This window comes from Gymnoscopelus braueri (genome assembly GCF_963280865.1).
Source record: "Gymnoscopelus braueri genome assembly, chromosome: 11".
Classification (NCBI taxonomy): Eukaryota; Metazoa; Chordata; class Actinopteri; order Myctophiformes; family Myctophidae; genus Gymnoscopelus; species Gymnoscopelus braueri.
This window is the reverse complement of record NC_137613.1, coordinates 13258303-13277835: the sequence shown is the minus strand read 5'-3', so window position 1 is coordinate 13277835 and position 19533 is coordinate 13258303. Positions and strand designations below refer to the sequence as shown.

Below are 19533 nucleotides of genomic sequence, written 5' to 3'. Positions count from 1 at the left end.
AAATGAAAGGGTAGAGAGAGAGGAGTGAGTCTAAGGCATTACTCGAACCAAATGTCTTTTAAGGTGGTTTATTTTACTAATCACACACATACAACACAAACTGGTTAGGTAATAAACCTGGTAAGAGAGAAAATAAGCACAGAACATTCACAGTATTAAGATATGACTTCATCCCATTATGAACACATCAGATATACAATCATTTACAATGTTTACTCACTATTGACTTCCCACTCTCTTCCAGATGATCAATGGGTCACTCCAGAACCCATATTCGAGAGACAACCCATGGCTTAGTTACTTGAATCGAATCTGAGTCTCTGTCCTGAGACAGCCTAATTTAACAACTTTTCACACTGACCCGCCTCCAGGCCAGTTTACCCACAAGGCTCAGTGTTTGCTTGCCATTTCCTGTCACAGTAGAGCAGACCCCCGTGGTAGGGGCTTGCTATTTCTAAGTTAGAGACTCCTCACCCAGTCTTCCACACAAAGGCCTATTGTCTCTTATCTAGAACCCTACCCCCGCCGGTATGCGAGTTGGCTCCTAGCACAGCAGGGAGTCTACTGTGGGCTTTTGGTCAGCTATTGACTTTTACCGTTGCCTAGTGTCCCACTAGCTTAACTTAATTAGAATATTTTGGTATATCCTAAAGAATGATAAAAGCACATTACTATGAACAATAATAATTCACTTTTCTCTAGCCCTATGGCTTGGATAATTGAACAGTCAGGGTGCCTATAATGCTTCAGTGTGATTGTGCTGTCTGATTCGAGTGGTGATAAGTCATGTCTGATTTTCACATTGATTTCAGTGTATATGCATGGGGTTCATGTTGTCTGTTGTGGCTGTATACTACTGTATATGTGTACATATGTCGCAATGCTATGAGTTGTCAAAACCGTCAGAGGGCCTATCTCTCTCCCCCTTTTTTTCTGAAAAAGGGCTGCATTCGCTGCACCAACATTACCACCTTTTTCAGAAACATACAAATAAATCCTGATACGTTTTGGGCAACGATTCTATCTAGGAACTAATTAAACCAACTCTGCCCTACATAAGCCATCCACTATTCAAATGCCAACTTGTCAGAAGAAAATTTGCTTTCACATGCTTTTGGGCCGGAGAATCGTGGTATGACATTGTCCAGCGACTCCATAACACCGTCACGTGACATCTGTTGGAACATAAATGCAAAACAGTTTATCTTTCCTGAGCACGCCCCCAAATGCTCATTTGATGTAGCAGATGTATTTCCAACTGGTCCTGAGGTACAGTCCTCTCTCCTGCACATATTTCACTTGTGATGCAGCACCAGTTGCATTGTTTATATCACTGCCCATGTAGATTGGCCTCCACGCTAGTATTGTATTGTCCAAGAGCTCCAGACAGTGTAACTCCATTTGGGAAAGCAAATAGTCCATACTGTCCAGACCATAGTATGTGACCGCAAAAATTCTCTGCACTTGGGTGTTTTGTTTTTTGGAAAATGGCAGTTATTATAATTTGGAGGGTTAGCACCTATAAGGATGTGAGTATTGCACCATCATGGTATGGCATTCTGACTGAACTGCTTGTACGGCTATGTTTTTGTTATCATTAATCTTCTGCTCTGCATCTTTAATTTTAGCTTTTAAAAGCCTAATCTCTAGATCCTTTTGTGTTTCATCATCAGTTTTAATTTTCGCTCTTTGAGATTTTAAGTGGTGGACTACATGTAATTCCCATTCTGTGTAGGGCATAGCCATAAGGCCTGGGGTGTCCATTAATTTATTTTTAACTGTAACGGGGAGTCCAGACATCACTGCTTGTTGAAAGACCATAGTCATTTGATCTCCTCTAGTTGGATTCGCGCCTGTATGATCTTGCCATGTTTGTTTGGCTCTGAGAATAAATTCATCTGCTGTCTCATCTGTTTTAGGTTCAAATTGTAGCTGACTACAGGTGGAGATTTGCACAGGGAACTTGGTACGAAGTACCGTTCCCCAATTGTTTCTATACACTCCCCATGGCGTGTCATCCAGAACCATAGAGGTTCCGGCATCCCTCTCAATGTCATGCAGATCAGAGGGGCTAGTGCAAGAAGCTATAGCTCTGATGTCTCCTAAGGCTAATGTGTAACCTTGGGTCTGTGCATTAAACTGCCTAAGCCAGGGAGTGGCACCATTTCTAAGTTCAGGAAGTTTGTCTTTTAACATCTGCATGTCAGGCATAGTCCACGGTTGGTATACTGGGAGTTTGCCTGGTTGGGTTTGTACTAGTGGAGCCATAATGGCTGGCATTTTCTTATCATGTGTGTGGCGTCGAGGTGGAGAAAGGCTGTTGTTACGGGTATAGGGTTTTGTATGTGTACTGCTGCGGCCACGCAATGTCATGTTGTGTGTGGCTGTCCGTGCACCCTGACCTCTGTCAATACTCTGTCATAGTGCCTTCTAATCACCTTTCTCTGCCTTCTCCGCTGGTTCTGCTTAACCCTGTAATCCTCCTCTTCCTGTCTTAACAACTGTTCTTCCTCACTCGCTGTCTGTCCTGTGTGTGACCTGTGACCAGCGCTTTCTATGTCTGACTCCTCAATGTATGATTTATGCATTCTCTCTGTTCTCAGCCTCCGCTGCTCCTGGTTTCTCTCCCAACTCGTTTCACTGGCCTGATCCTTCTTTTGTTGCCTCATTTCTGACCCAATAATAATCTGTCTTGCGTGTTCCTTTTCCTGCTCAGATGTCATGCGGTCCCTATAGTGAGCTACTGTATCTGCTTCAGTTTGTTCTAAGTCTATCATTCCTCCTTTCTCTTCTACTAGTGGTGCCTGCACGTGTGCGTTTGCGTATGGGGGTGGAATATTGGCTAACTCGCCTAACCCTGGATAGATCGGGATGGGGTTAGGCCCCTTCTCTGAGCTGGCTTGTTTTTTGGGTGACATAATCAATTTGGATCGAGTTTGTACACTGTCATGTGCCGACACAAGAGATAAAATCAGTGCCTTTCTATTCTCCATAGATTGTACTAATTCCCTGAATTTACCTCTTTTGATTAGAGACGCAGATTTTAACGCTTCTTTAGCGACCTTACGTTTTTTTCTCAGCCTCTGAGCCCCTTTGTACTCTTTCAGTAATGTGGCTGTTATGGGCGTGACACTGTCATCTGTGGGGAAGATTTTCTGAGTCTGCCATTCCTCTTTTAGGGCATCTAATTGTTTAGCTACTTTGTCCTTTTTATCAGTTGCCATGAGGACAAACCTCCTGATTTCCAACCATGTTTCACCAAAATTATTCATCTTGCGTGTTCTTATGCTGCGTGAGCTAACTCTAGCCAACACCAAACAGTCACTTCTGGTTTCAGATGATTTTTTATCTAGGTCTAGGCCAATTTTATGAACCCACACGTTACAATGTCTCCCTGTTTTATCTGAACTGCAAGTGTGGCCATATATTATATTATAACCAGACAGTGTCTTCCTCTCTTTATCTCCCTCTGACTCCCTGTGTGAAACTTCCAATGGCAGGCTTGCAAAGTGATATACTACTGGGGACCTGTCTCAGTCTTTGTGTGGGTGTGTGTATGTGTTTGTGCGTGTGTGTGTGTGTGTGTGTGTGTGTGTGTGTGTGTGTGTGTGTGCGTATACGTATGTGTTTATGCGTGTGTGTGTGTGTGTGTGTGTGTGTGTGTGTGTGTGTGTGTGCGTGTGCGTGTGTATGTGTGTGTGTGTGAGCTTAAGCGTGTGGGAATGTGGGAGTATGTGTGGGTGTGTGTCAGTGGTGGAAACAGTACTCAAATTCTTTACTCAAGTAAAAGTATCAATACTGCAATATAAAAGTACTTCACTACAACTAAACGTCCAGAGTTCACACTTTACTTGAATAAAAGTACAAAAAGTCTTGGCATCAAACTACTTAAAGTACTGAAAGCACAAGTACTAAAATGTTTGAAAGTCACAGATATACAAGCTCACAAAACACAGCAGTATCTCGTTCCTATTGGTCTTGCCCAAAGCGCGCATCCAACCTAGAAGCTTCTACCACAAATCTATTATTTGTGGCACCAGACTGTTGAGGATTTAACCCAATGCACACTTTGTTTTAAATCAGTTGAGAATAACTGCCGTCACTTATGCTATGCCTCCCACAATGTGCCCCACAGAAACTCTTCAGAATAGAATAGTCTTTCATGCCAACACATAGGATCTGCAACCTAATAAATATTGTGCCATTGCACGCTCATTTCACGTAGGATTTGCAACCTTTAATCATAACTCATTTTATACCATTGTATGGGATCTGCCACCCTATAACTCATTTTATACCATTGTATGGGATCTGCCACCCTATAACAAAAAAGTTATGTGTTTTACATTCAATCTGTTTATGTCCTAAATTTGGAATTAAACAACATTTGCTTGCGTGGGGAGACAACAGATTTGAAATATGTCCAATCACAGAATTTTTTAAAGGCTTCTGCTCACCTGATTTTTATGCTCGCGAGCTTATTGTCTCTCCCAGCAGTGAATGTTGATCGGTCAGTTGAGTCCTTGGTTAGCTCTTTTTCACCAATCACGCCGGGAAGGTCACCATGTTGTTGAGACTGGGCTAAAGACAACAGACAAATTGTGCAATGTAATAATTTGTAACCCTTCAGATCACACGTCTCTGCGCGTCCGTTGAATTGGTGAAATTAAGAGCAGACAAGACTGTTAAAATTAAGTGTATTTAATAATAAAGCAGTAAGTTAAAGTAATTACAGATTGAATATAGAAATGTACTTAACAGAGATCTCTGGGCTCCCACTAACTAACTGTCCTTAGCGGCAACAAGTTGCTTCGAGTTCAGTTCATCAGGTCTGAGCCTCGCTACCTCTCCCTGGAGCCTTTTTATAATATCCTATACATGTTATAATAAAAGTTATCAGAAGAAGTCGCTGTTGGTCCACCAGGGTTTCTTCAACAGGGTGGGCAAGTGGCCCCCCCTGACTGATCGCTGTTGGTCCACCAGGGTTTCTTCATCAGGGTGGGCAAATGGCCCCCCCCATGGCTGATTTACGGGTTTGAATGACGACCTTGGATCCCACAGACAGACCGCTCTATTCTGTGCCAGTTTTCCCAGCCGCAACGCTACCCTTAACCTGATAATGGAGCTGCGCCGCCCCAATAGGTTATTCTAGCACCTGCTCTACCCGTCACCATTATGCCGACGCCGTTATTTGCGCGTGGAGGTGTGCCCGTGGGCGTGTTGTTGCTATATCCCCCACATTGCAATTCTACAGACACACATGGGTACGGCTTGGGGACGGGGGATAGTGGATTCTAGAAGCACCCGCTGGTTTATAAAATCACCCGTCAAGTGCACACAGACACTACAATGGCTTTGTGCGTTGGACCATGAGCCGTGTTGCCAGCCTTGGAGAGAAATAAGCAACCGCAGTCCGCAGGTCTATGAAAACAAAAAGAAGCAACTCTAAGGCCACATGAGCACTTCAAACTACTAACTAGAGCTTTCATATCCCCTAAATATTTCAGCCCGGCTCGACTAATAATTGACAAATTAGACCCAGCCCAGCCCGTCAGTCATTTTTCTAAAGAAGCCTTATTTCTCATTAAATCTTGGTAATTCGTTAAGAACAGGAGTCATTCTACCCTAACAGTCTATATTTTATTTAAAAAACAGCTTGGAGCAAATAGGGCTATATAAATATATACACTGCCCCATAACCATTTTAAAAATGATTATGGTTATTCTATGAAATATATGTTTCATAGAATAACCGTAATCATTTTTGCAATGGAGAAATCAAATCCAATGTTACCTTCTGGCCGCTGCCTGTGCTTTCATTTGAAGAAATAATCCAACATTTACTTTGAGGTGAAAAAGACATGAAGAAAGTTCTGAAGATCCATTATTTATGTCATGTTATGGTTTAAACTTTAAAGGGAGCTCTCTACTGCTGCGTCATGACAAGACAGTGATTGATTTGACCTAGGCTACTTTAGCGTTGCGCTGCCCTGTTGATTAATTATTTGGCATCAGCTGTGTAGGAATATATAACTATTTTAAATGGCTTTCATATACTCTTGGGGATCTGACTAATATGACAAGTTGCTTATTGTGAACACAATAGCCTACGCTACAAATTAATTAATATGTGAATTTATTTGGATGTAAAAAAAACTTAGACCCGGCTCAGCCGGTGCCGACGGGCCGGGTCGGGTCCCGTTGGGTTTGGGCTAAAATCTTAAGCACTTACATTTTTTATAAGATGATCGGATCATAGTGTGATTTTCATTTTGGCTGCTGTCTCATTAAACCCATGCTGCGGGACGTGCGGGTGAATATTATATTATAGCCTATATTATATATATTAGCCTATATTATTATTATATTCCCCGCGTAAACGCTACGTTCATGACCCCCCAAAATAACCATATTTGAACTGGGGACCCCCCCATTTTGTTTGACTCGGTTCCACAGATAAATATTGTGAAAATAGCAGATCTACAAGCTCGCCAGGCGTTGGGTGCTCCATTGTGGTCTCGACCCACAGGTTGAGAACCACTGCATTAAAAGCTCCAAGCAAGGTACATGTCTAGTAGGCTATGTTGTTGACCACGTAATGTAATGTTTTTGGTTTAGTGATAGGCTACTCCGTGGCGCGCGCGCGCCTCATTGTATGCTGTCCAAAATAACAGATCTGTAAGCTGTCGACACGACATGACGCAGCGCCGTTGATAGCTTGTATGTCTGTTATTTTGGGTAGGCGACGCACATACGCATCGCAGCAATGTGTCTGGGTTTGAGAGGCTTTGATTGATGTAAACTTAAAGTTTAGCTCTGTTCGGGATTACTGAACAAAGGTGGATGATGAAAGATAACGGGGACAATATGGATGTAAGTTAACTTTAACTGCGTCACTTCAGAGGAAACTATGGAGCTACTACAGAGATGTTTACACACCCCTGGAATCCATTAGAACGGTGGAAATAGAACGATAACAGCCAACGTGAGTACATAGGCTATAGACCTTTCCTAAAACTGTCCAATTTATTATACCCATGTGCTACTGTTTGTCTGTGTACCACGTAGGAGCGTTGTCGCAACATGATGTAATTAATTATTTGGGAGCAGCCAGTGTGTACCAATAGTATAAATATTTTAAATGGCTTTCATATACTATTCCGGATCTGACTAATATGACAAGCTTATTGTGAACACAATAGGCTACAAATTAATATAAAAATGTATTTGGATAAAATAAAAATAAAAGAAGGAAAACAAGCCCAATGTGGCTTATAATAATCAGACCAGGCAACAGTGCAGACAGGTAGATAGGCTAGAGCATATATTGGATCGGGATGACGGCTAGCGCAGTCTTCTCTTAAAGGCAATGGCTTCTGGCACGGTGATTGGTTTTATCATTGTAACGCCCAAACCACACCTATGCATAATGTAACGGGTAGCTCAGGTGTTTGGCGGGTGAGGGGGGTGCCATAGAATACCGAATTTTGCGGGGAAACGCCTCTTGCCTAGTCCGAAATCCCTAATTAGTGGTTTGTTCAAATGTCCCTGGGAATAGGGCCCAGAGTGCCTCGCACCTATGGAATGCAAGCACAACCTCCCTAAAAAGTAGATGCTGATACCATTGTAATCCTCTCTTTCTCACAGTGTCGGCCCAGAGTGGGAGTGAATTTTGTCTACTGGGAGACAACACACAGAGTTCCGCTATGCGAATAGATCATATTTATCACAATAACTGTATTTCTAAGGATATAATTCTAGCAAGGCTATAATGATTTCATAAGGTAATAATGTGTTATCTGTGGGGGTCTATATGAACAACATAAAACAGTAATAGTGAATACACACACATTTGCTCTTAATAACTAATGCTTAAAAAGGATATGAGTACCATATAAGGATATAAGTAATTTGCTCATAATTAATAAGGCTTAAAATGATATACATTTCCATCAATATATATAAGAGTTATTCTTTAAATGGGCACACTATTTAATTATATTGATTAATATATTTTAAATAAATGTTTATTTATTAGACTTTAAAAACTCAACATTAATAAACAATCAACCATATTAGTCTACTGAAATAGCCTAGACTATGCCCACATCAGCAGCCAATATGTAGGCTGCCAGGGCAGGTAAATAGAAATACTGACATCTTGCTAAAAAACGTTCTCCTGAGGCATGCTGTCTGATGTCAACCAGTCCGTGGTTGACATCAGACAGCGCGCTGAACCATGTCACAGGCAGGCAGCGCAGGGTAGAACGTATCCTAGCAACGTGAAAGCGCTAACTCTCATTGGTCGTGTTATGAGTAATGAGCCAATGAGCTGCTGAGCGCCCTCCCAGACAATGGCTTCATAGCCAGCGTTGCCAAGTCTGCTTATTTCCCACAACTTCCCTGGAACAAAATTTGGCTTGTTTTTGGCTTGTAATTGTGGGTCGGCTGGCTCATTTCTTTCACTATACTTGGCAACACTGACTGCATTGAGCTCTCACTCACACAGAGAAGAGACAGGACGGCTGCTCCGCTGCTCCGTCTCGTTTGTGTGTGTGAGTGTGAGTGAGAAATACTCTCTCTCATATAAAAATCGCGCCGTCATTCCACGACCCCAAAATACGGAACATAATGCGTCCCGTAACAGTTCAGTACGGAACACGTCTTTTAGTTTCCAAATAAGGAACGATTCCGTATTTTACGGGACGGTTGGCAACCCTAGCAAGCAAGTAGCATGTTATGCTCCTACATGTAATGTGTAAGAGTTGTTCAGTAAAGGATTATATAAACTATTATAACTATAAGAGTAGTTCAACAAAGGATTATATATCTGAGTGGACTTCAATTTTTTTTATACAAGAATATAAAAGACAGCATTCTAAAGTTTTGTAACTTAAAGGAGTAGTTCACCCAAGAAATGACTTATTTTCTATCAATTGCACACCCCATGAAGCCTTGAATCCATGGATTTATTTGTGTTTTTGTCACATTCCTAAGCTAATAATTTGATTCCTGTCTCCTACCGGCTAATGTATCCGGTAGGAGACACAAAGTAGATTATTTGTGTCTCCTACCGGAAATACACCCGGGCATCAAATTATTGGTTTAGGAATGCGACAAAAAACAAAATAAATCTATGTATTCAAGGCTTCATGGGGTGTGCAATTGATAGAAAATAAATATTTTTTTGGGTGAACTCCTCCTTTAATATAAAATTACGAAAAGTACATTCAAAGTGGAACAAACCTGGATATTTATATTTATTTTGGACCAGAAGGTAAAACATTAAAAATGTCCTCCTGATCTCTTTTAAAACTGCTTTATTTAACTGCTTTCGGTTTTTGCACTACTTTATATCTCTCTCTGCTCTTATTTTAGTTTTTCTTTCTTCTCTGTTTACCCTGTATTCATATTCCACTAGACCTTTGCACACGTTTGGTTGAATCTTTTGATCTGTCACTCGCGTGACGGCATGAAGTCGACCTACCACACAAGCAGACTTTAGATCAAATTGACCTTTTTCCTGTGATTTCGTTGGACACTGTCTCCCCTCGGGGCTCCACACGTCCAAACACCTTCTCCCACATGCAGAGGGGAAACCATTGTCTTTTAAATATCGGCTTTGCACTACATTTCAATCCCACTTTAATATTATAACAATATAATAGACCAGACCTATACAGACCTATAGCCTACACAGGTCTAAAAATCACTTACGCATCACAGTCATCACACGTCTATTACTGGAACACATGAACACTGAGGATTTTACTGCATGCACTTGTGTGTGTGTGTGTGTGTGTGTGTGTGTGTGTGTGTGTGTGTGTGTGTGTGTGTGTGTGTGTGTGTGTGTGTGTGTGTCCAAAGAGATGGCAACAGAGCAACGCAAGCTGACCCAGGAAGTAGAGAAACTCACAGCTCAACTGAAGCAAAGAGACGATCAACTGAAGAAGAAAGATGAAGAGCTGAGGATGATGGAGAGGGATGATGTCACCACTGAAGAAAATCGTCTTGGTGAGATAGTACTGATTACTTTTATATTTCATACATTTATATGATGATCTTTATCCAGAGTGATTCGGCAACAGCAGAATAAACACACATTCTATTAATGTAAATATGGATCAACTCATGGTCATAGATTATGGAGAAATGTGTTCACATTTTTATACTTTCCTGGTTTTTGGTATGAATGTAATGATCTCTTGTTTAAGTAAGTAATGAATTAAGTAAGGACTTAGCGTTGTTGGTAACCTTAACCCCATGTTAAGGACACAGGGCCGTATTGTAAACAGTTGGGTTCCAATTCCAGGCTACTGTACTGCATACCTTTGCATGATATCACTGTCAGAACCAGGAAGTGAGCTTAGTTAGTTGGCAGCAAGCAAGTAGCATGTTATGCTCCTACATGTAATGTGTAAGAGTTCTTCAGTAAAGGATTATATAAACTATTATAACTATAAGAGTAGTTCAATAAAGGATTATATATCTGAGTGGGCTTCATTACAACTTCCCTGGGTGTGTTACTATAAAACAAATGTCACACTTTTCTCTCAAATGCCTCAGGTGTGGAACAACTGCAGATAACCCTGACAACAGGTAAGATATTTACTCCTCTCTGACCTTTATATTTGACCCTGACATCAAATCAAGAACTACAACATAATGAAATTAACAATGATTGTCCTGTTTTTCCTCCCTCAGTCATCTGGGCCATTAAACTTTAAGTGCAGTTCACCTCTACCTTTGTGAAACCAGAAATCAGAATTCAAATGACACAATAGTCTGACTTTTTATTTTAACAGAAATGAAAGAAGACTTCATGAAGAAGAACTGGACTGATCTTGTTAAACGCTCGTTAAATGTATTATAAATATAATAAATATAATGTGCATTTGTCACAAATTTACAAATGTATTAATTTGGCTAAGTTGTGACCAAATGGACTGACGGCCCTCATATCTCTGTCTGTCGGTACCTCTGTGCAAGCTCAGTTAAGCCTCAGTGTTCATTTATCCATTATTAACTCCAGATATAACAACATGGACCATTATCCGTTTGATGTCGAACTAATAATTATCCATAGATATTCTATGACGTACTGTATATGGAAACGCTCCCGTATGTATAGCCTCCTGGAGGTCTGTTTTTGACGTCACAAACATAACCTACAGATATGGATTCTTTTTTTTTTATACAAGAATATAAAAGACAGTATTCTTAAGTTTTGTAACATAATATAAAATGACGAAAAGTACATTCAAAGTGGAACAAACCTGGATATTTATAATTATTTTGGACCAGAAGGTAAAACATTAAAAATGTCCTCCTGATCTCTTTTAAAACTGCTTTATTTAACTGCTTTCGGTTTTTGCACTACTTTATATCTCTCTCTGCTCTTATTTTAGTTTTTCTTTCTTCTCTGTTTACCCTGTATTAATATTCCACTAGACTTTTGCACACGTTTGGTTGAATCTTTTGATCTGTCACTCGCGTGACGGCATGAAGTCGACCTACCACACAAGCAGACTTTAGATCAAATTGACCTTTTTCCCCTCGGGGCTCCACACGTCCAAACACCTTCTCCCACATGCAGAGGGGAACCATTGTCTTTTAAATATCGGCTTTGCACTACATTTCAATCCCACTCTAATATTACTATCACTCAATAATATATATATATATATATATATATATATATATATATATATATATATATATATATATATATATATATATATATATATATATATATATATATACACACACACACACACACACACACACACACACACACACACATACATACATAGTATACATACATACATACATACATAGCATAGATATGGGAAAGTGTGCTCCAATTGGGAATGGTAACTAAGAGTGTAAATAATATGACAGAAACGTATGAAACAGCTGACGCTGTAACAGTGAACTACTAAGGTTCCTAAACCCATAGGTTTCTAGTATGTGACGCATCACCACCACAAACAGACCTATAGCCTACACAGGTCTAAACATCACTTACGCTTCACATTCATCACACATCACAGACTATATGACTGGAACACATAAACACTGAGGATTTTACTGTGTGTGTGTGTGTGTGTGTGTGTGTGTGTGTGTGTGTGTGTGTGTGTGTGTGTGTGTGTGTGTGTGTGTGTGTGTGTGTGTGTGTGTGTGTGTGTTTTGCAGGCTGTTTTAATCAGAGCATTGTCCAAATTCCTGCACTCTGGCGCAGAGTGCAGGAACACAGAGACACACACGGAGACACACACGGACAGAGACACACACACACACAACCCGAGCACGGTTACATAGTAAGCTCCACTTCGCCGCGCCTCCGACCAAGTGGAGCAAACAATTGAACAATTATGCTCACGTTCTTTACTCTTTTCCTGTCTTTTTGTGTGAATTTAATGATCTCTTGTTTAATGGTATTGATTAGTATTAAACTGCCAGTTCTCTCTTGCTGGGATGTGAAAATGTCCCACTTTGATTGGACAACATCCAGTGTGGTCTGATGTTATTGGTGAACATGCCTTTTGGGAAACAAACATTAGAACAACAAACATTGTTTTATGTTTTGTGTGGAGCCTGCACATTTTAATTCTGCAGTTGTAAAGGATTTCTATGTCTATCAAGACAGGAATATCACAGTGAATACATGTGAAATAATAGAAGTGGAAATACAATTAATTGAGAATGTTAAGTGTGTTTCATCTAAACTTATGTTTGTTCTATCCGTTGTTGAAACAGAGAGAGAACTGCAGAACTACACCAAAGAGATGGCAGCAGAGCAACGCAAGCTGACCCAGGAAGTAGAGAAACTCACAGCTCAACTGAGGCAAAGAGACGATCAACTGGAGAAGAAAGATGAAGATAGTACTGATTACTTTTATATTTTATACATTTATATGATGTTCTTTATCCAGAGTGATTCGGCAACAGCAGAATAAACACACATTTCTATTAATATAAATATGGATCAACTCATAGTCATAGAGCATGGAGAAATGTGTTCACATTTTTATCCTTTCCTGGTTTTTGGTATGAATGTAATGATCTCTTGTTTAAGTAAGTAATGAATTAAGTAAGGACTCAGCGTTGTTGGTAACCTTAACCCCATGTTAAGGACACAGGGCCGTATTGAAAACAGTTGGGTTCCAATTCCAGGCTACTGTACTGCATACCTTTGCATGATATCACTGTCAGAACCAGGAAGTGAGCTTAGTTAGTTGGCAGCAAGCAAGTAGCATGTTATGCTCCTACATGTAATGTGTAAGAGTTGTTCATTAAAGGATTATATATCTGAGTGGACTTCATTATAACTTCCCTGGGTGTGTTAATCAAATGAACAAATATCACACTTTTCTCTCAAAAGCCTCAGGTGTGGAACAACGTAAGATAACAGGTAAGATCTTTACTCTTCTCTGACCTTTATATTTGACCCTGACATCAAATCAAGAACTATAACATAATGAAATTAACAATGATTGTCCTGTTTTTTCCTCCCTCAGTCATCTGGACCATTAAACTTTAAGTGCAGTTCACCTCTACCTTTGTGAAACCAGAAATCAGAATTAAAATGACTTAATAGTCTGACTTTTTATTTGAACAGAAATGAAAGAAGACTTCATGAAGAAGAACTGGACTGAGCTCGTTAAACGCGTCACAGAGGTTCAGGGTGTACTCGATGATCTTCTTCGTGAAGACTTTCTGTCAGAAGAGACGACTAGCAACATCAAGGCAGAGGGGACCAGTGAGGCTAAAGTCAGAATGTTGCATGACATTATGAAAAAGAAAGGGAAAAAAGCCATGTCAGCGTTCTACGATGCTCTGCAGAAGCATGAGAAGCATCTTGTTAAAGACCTGAGTAAGAGCCAATAACAATATATTAAAATATATTTTTTTCAAGTCTGTAGGAGTTCTGTGTGACATGTTTATTTATGTATTTTTTTCTAGAGGAAGAAGGTCATCATTGACTTCAGGAGAAACAGAGGTGAAAATGCTCCTGTGAATCAACGGAGAAACGGTGGAGAGAGGCCAGTTTTAAACTGTAGGAGTCCATCTGTCAGAAAGACCTTCTGACTCCTTGTTAGAACTATTCATGCTCACTCATCCACAGTATAAATAATTTGGTTTAAACATTAAATAATCTGATCAAATCTAGAAATATGGTAAACATTTGGAGAATACAACATTCAGACAAGAAGCAGTATTCATTTTACTCACATGTGCACCAGTCATGACTTTATGGACATATGGACATTATGATTGTATTAGTATTGGATCTCTTCTACTATGATATATGGACTTTATGGGATCATCATGATTACCTTGAATGTCATATTTTGATCATGTTTTTATTATTATCTTAATATGGTGGGTTACAGTCTATGTTCTTGTCATGGGTTGAAGACATTTTCATTATTTTGGGGACTTTGTGGTTAATCTCTGGTAGCCATTTTGTATTATTTTTTTGTATTTTTTTTACCTTGCATTTTGTTTTTTATTTTCCCCGCCTCCTTATTACCCACCACACCTGAGTGTCGTGTAAGAGTCTTTGATTGATTGATTGATAGATTGAATACTGTATTATCAACATTGTTAACAGTACAGATATCACAGTCAAAAGTTATGCTAAAAGGAAAACACAAAACTTGTTTCCATTGTGGTCCATTGTACCCAATTAATCAGCAAGACATACAATACATACATAGTGTGAGAGGTTGAGGAGACTGGTGGTTGAAGGGTGCATGGACAGCTATTAACCTACTCAGCTTCCATTAGGCCCTCTCCTTAGAAGGGGTGTGTGTGTGTGGGTGTGTGTGTGTGTGTGTGTGTGTGTGTGTGTGTGTGTGTGTGTGTGTGTGTGTGTGTGTGTGTGTGTGTGTGTGTGTGTGTGTGTGTGTGTGTGTGTGTGTGTGTGTGTGTGTGTGTGTGTGTGTGTGTGTGTGTGTGTGTGGTGTGGGGGGGGGGGGGGCAACCGCAGAGAGAAGAGCTGTCTGGATAGACAGAGAGCCAGACTAATGACTTTCTACAGACCGGTAAAGCCGAACAGCGGCCCGGCTGAGTTTAGTTAGACAGTAACTCCATGGGGGGGGGGGGTATTATTTGTATTATGTGTGTTTGAAGTGTATTGTTTTATGCCGTTACCTGATTAAAAGCTCCTGGCCATTGTCCAGCGGGGAACTACACAATTCCGGCCTGACTGTGTCTGTGACCCATATTACTCCTTCCACCAAACCTTTCCTGTTGCCACTGGTTTACATACATAGATACAGTGGAGTCTCACTAGGGGACCGCCTGCCAGGTATGCACCTCACCATGGAGAGACAGAGGGAGAGAGACAGAGAGAGGCCCAGCAGACAGCGCGTCATCAAGGGGCGGTACCTACCAATCTTCATCATGAATCAGCCCCAACTCAGCACACCTGCGATGACATGACACATATACATACATATATGCATACATGCATACATACATACATACATACATACATACATGCATACATATACATATACACATATACATACATATACACACATACATACATACATACATACATACATATATACATATATATTGACACCGCGGCCATCTTGGATTACGTCACCACATGGCAACGCTGCCTCAATAACAATGTTGTGTTGCTGTGTGCCGGGCTGCACATCTGATAAACGGCGGGAATCTGGCAAATCATTGTCGTTCCATTGTTTTCCAGCGATGGACAAACTTAGGAGACAATGGATTGTGAAAATCCGGAGGGATATTGGACCGAATTTCAAGGTAAAACAAGGTTTTGCTTAGCGTTAGCCCCTGTTAGCGTTAGCCCCTATCTGACTTATCTAACGTTAGCATTACATCCTAGCTAGGTTTCACATTGTATTAATACATGCTATGTAATGTACACGAGCTGAAATATCAACGCACATCTTGGACTTAATATTTAAGAAGTAAAACCCACCATTTAAGCAAGATTTCAATGTAATTTAATGTAATATAGAAGACTTTAAGACTCACATCCCTTGCAACGTTAACGTTACTGTAACTGGTCTTGCTGTCACCGACCTCAAATGTTCAGGTTTAAATTACGCTAATTAAGTAACGTGCTTATATCCTCAATGGAACACATATTTATTCTGTGTAATGTTCATACAGATTACATCAAACAAAAAGATGTGTTCAAAGCACTTCAGCCCTGAGTGTTGTGTGGCTGGGAAGACATCCTGGTTCCACACAGTGTTCTGCAGTAAGACATCCTGGTTCCAGAGAGTGTCCCCCAGGAAGACATCCTGGTTCCACACAGTGTCCTCCAGGAAGACATCCTGGTTCCACACAGTGTTCTGCAGTAAGACATCCTGGTTCGAGACAGTGTCCCCCAGGAAGACATCCTGGTTCCACACAGTGTCCTCCAGTAAGACATCCTGGTTCCAGACAGTGTCCCCCAGGAAGACATCCTGGTTCCACACAGTGTCCTCCAGTAAGACATCCTGGTTCCACACAGTGTTCTGCAGTAAGACATCCTGGTTCCACACAGTGTCCTCCAGTAAGACATCCTGGTTCCACACAGTGTCCTGCAGTAAGACATCCTGGTTCCACACAGTGTCCTGCAGACATCCTGGTTCCAGACAGTGTCCTGCAGACATCCTGCTTCCAGACAGTGTCCCCCAGGAAGAGATCCTGGTTCCACACAGTGTCCCCCAGGAAGAGATCCTGGTTCCAGACAGTGTCCCCCAGTAAGACATCCTGGTTCCAGACAGTGTCCCCCAGTAAGACATCCTGGTTCCAGACAGTGTCCCCCAGGAAGACATCCTGGTTCCAGACAGTGTCCCCCAAGAAGACATCCTGGTTCCAGACAGTGTCCCCCAAGAAGACATCCTGGTTCCAGACAGTGTCCCCCAGTAAGACATCCTGGTTCCAGGCAGTGTCCTCCAGTAAGACTTCCCTGGTTCCAGACAGTGTCCTCCAGTAAGACTTCCCTGGTTCCAGACAGTGTCCTCCAGTAAGACATCCTGGTTCCAGACAGTGTCCCCCAGGAAGACATCCTGGTTCCAGACGCGAACGGCCTTTTTGCATGTTGTTGAAGGCAAGAGGGCGTGGGGGCGGGTGGGGAGAGAGCCTGGCGACGCGAGCTATGTTAGTGCACTGAGTGGCAGTTGGGGCAAACGCAGTCCCCACAACATCATTTACGATTCTGTGCCTATCGGTACATAACTCGGACGGCGCTTAGTCGACTAGCAGACCATCGGCCGGTCGTCGCGGGCACTCGCGCCTGGAGGCGCTCGGGCGCGACGCCTCGGCCTCAAGGTCTGCTGAGTCGGCGCGCCTCCGTCATGGTCCAAAACTATACTTTATCGACGAAAAAAAGTCTGCGGTTGTTTGAAAAAGTATTGTCCCAAGCGGGAGTCGAACCCATACTCTCAGTGGAAGTGGATTCAGAGTTTAATGATTAGCGAGGTGCGCCACTGAGGCCGGTACTGAAATTGGGTATTCGGGCTGTATTAGAATGTGACGTCCTAACTCTTCTAATGTAGAGGAAAGAAGTCCCCGCCCGCGCGCCCACCCAATCAACAACATGCAAAAACACTGTTCGCGTTCCAGACGGTGTCCCCCAAGAAGACATCCTGGTGGCTGCGCCCCTGCTGGCCAGGCTCTGAGGCGAAGTCTCCCAGACAAATTTTGACCTGATGGTCAAGATTCAATTTATCCCCTGAGCAAGCAGGCAGGCTCTATTAGCCCAATGGTAAAAAAATATCAGCTCTTTCGCAGGAAACCAGGTTCAAATCCGGGGTAGAAGAGGAAAGTTACCTAGTGCAGCTTTAATATATTAATAATCATTATTTATGTTAGCAAACGGCATACTTTACATTGTAATAGCCAATATGTATAAAGAATTGAAGCTACTGTATAAACCATGGATGTATGGCATGAGGCTCATATGAGCTCAGAGCCCTTGGAATATTTTTGAAAGGTTCACCCCCGTTCAGGTCCTTACAAGGTAAAGTACAAAAATAACACAGAGTAAGATTTTAACCTGATGTCTTCACCAGTGCACCAGCTGCCTGACGGATGACTTTCTAACAAGCTGTTGCCTTCTTGCCTTGCAGCACTTAAGATAGAAAAAGAGACATTTCCTTCAGTGCCCTCAATACCCTATAGTTACTTCTCCAAAGTGAGTGACACCCACAGCCACACCACTAGAGGGAGCCACCATGATCTGGTAGCACCCACACTTAGAACAAACATGGCAAAGTTCTCATTCTACTGCTCTGCCACCAACATGTGGAATGTCCTGAAACACCATCCATTAAAGGATGTGTAAAACTGGTTTCTTTCAAAACTGGCCTGAAAAAAACATCTGTCAGGAGACTGAGGTAAATGTAATTTTCCATCTCTTTTGTATTTGTTGATGGCATATTATTGTGCTAATTTTGTATGCTATGCTATGTTGATGAATTGAATACATAGGACCACAATGGAAACAAGACCCCAGGACTTTTATTTTGTGTTATCCTTTTAGCTTTAATGTCTGACTGTACCACGTGATGTTTACATTTCTGACTAAAAGTATTCAATCAATCAATCAAGCGAGGCTTTATTTTAGTGCCTGTAACCATAAACTGGTAGCAGTGACGTGGTGGTGACGGTGCTGTCCTCTGCTAGACCCAATAGGGGGGGGGGATCATACCAAGATCACACCTTGGCAAACAGGGACAGAAAATTTGACGTTAAAATTTGGGTCCACCGCGACCCAATAATGGGTCCCGACCCATGGTTTGGGAAACATTAACATTAACTGGCTGAGCCACCAGGCATCCCCAGTAATACATATATATATATTTTTTTTTGTCTCCGCCAGGCCGAAAGGCATGGCGAGAGAGTATGTTTTGCCCCCTGTCCGTCCGTCCGTCCGTCCGTCAGTCCGTCCGTCCGTGTGTGTGTCCGTCTGTCCGCAGCTAATCTCTGGCACCGTTGGCTTGATCGCAGCAAAACTGTGCACACACACTCCCTGGATGCCAATTCAGAACCTCTGCCCCAAAATTTTCACATGGCCCTGTTATAGCGCCACCAGGAGGCCGCTATTTAAAAAACACATTTATTTACTGTAATCCTACAGATTTGGTCCAAACGTCACACAAATCGGTACACAGTATCTCTATAGTCATTAAACGAAACTGTCTTTCAGATTTTTCATATTCCATCCTGATTGTCTAAAAATGCTTCCAAAGTTTGCAGGAGTGCTCCGTTTTGAACAAAATGCCTCAAATCATGAACACAGCGTGCAATTACCTTGAAATTTTGCACGTATATTTCCACTATGCAGAGGAAGAAATGGCAATTGAAAATTTTCAAATCAGCCTCATGGTGGCGCTATAACAGGCCGATTCGTGTTTTTACCTATAACTGCGCCGATATGTGTAAAACTGTAAGCGCACTCCCTAGGAAAAACCCTTGCCCTGCATTTTTAAAACATTTTTTTTATATTACTCCTTCCGATTTTATCCACATTTCACGCAAATCGGTACA

General features: G+C 41.6%; 4 protein-coding genes across 4 annotated transcripts in view; all 4 read left to right on the top strand.

Moving 5' to 3' along the window:
* LOC308094818 (uncharacterized protein) overlaps positions 1 to 14926 on the top strand; it is a gene marked incomplete at its 5' end in the record, with an annotated part of 45271 nt that extends 30345 nt beyond the window's left edge. Inside the window, 6 exons of the mRNA XM_080441645.1 lie at positions 9868 to 10014; positions 10567 to 10599; positions 12760 to 12885; positions 13385 to 13414; positions 13622 to 13876; positions 13966 to 14926. Of these exons, the coding sequence (XP_080297771.1) occupies positions 9868 to 10014; positions 10567 to 10599; positions 12760 to 12885; positions 13385 to 13414; positions 13622 to 13876; positions 13966 to 13985 (611 nt within the window). The 3' untranslated portion in view covers positions 13986 to 14926. The remainder of the gene's footprint in view (positions 1 to 9867; positions 10015 to 10566; positions 10600 to 12759; positions 12886 to 13384; positions 13415 to 13621; positions 13877 to 13965) is intronic.
* LOC308096048 (peroxisomal ATPase PEX1-like) overlaps positions 1 to 19533 on the top strand; it is a 643221-nt gene that overhangs the window by 367209 nt on the left and 256479 nt on the right. The window lies entirely within an intron of this gene.
* LOC308094815 (uncharacterized protein) overlaps positions 1 to 19533 on the top strand; it is a gene marked incomplete at both ends in the record, with an annotated part of 256728 nt that overhangs the window by 82588 nt on the left and 154607 nt on the right. The gene's annotated exons all lie outside the window — the stretch shown is intronic.
* The window catches only part of LOC308094817 (peroxisomal ATPase PEX1-like), a gene marked incomplete at both ends in the record, with an annotated part of 49010 nt that continues 48897 nt past the window's right edge, over positions 19421 to 19533 (top strand). Inside the window, one exon of the mRNA XM_080441644.1 lies at positions 19421 to 19424. Coding sequence (XP_080297770.1) covers positions 19421 to 19424 — 4 coding nt within the window. The remainder of the gene's footprint in view (positions 19425 to 19533) is intronic.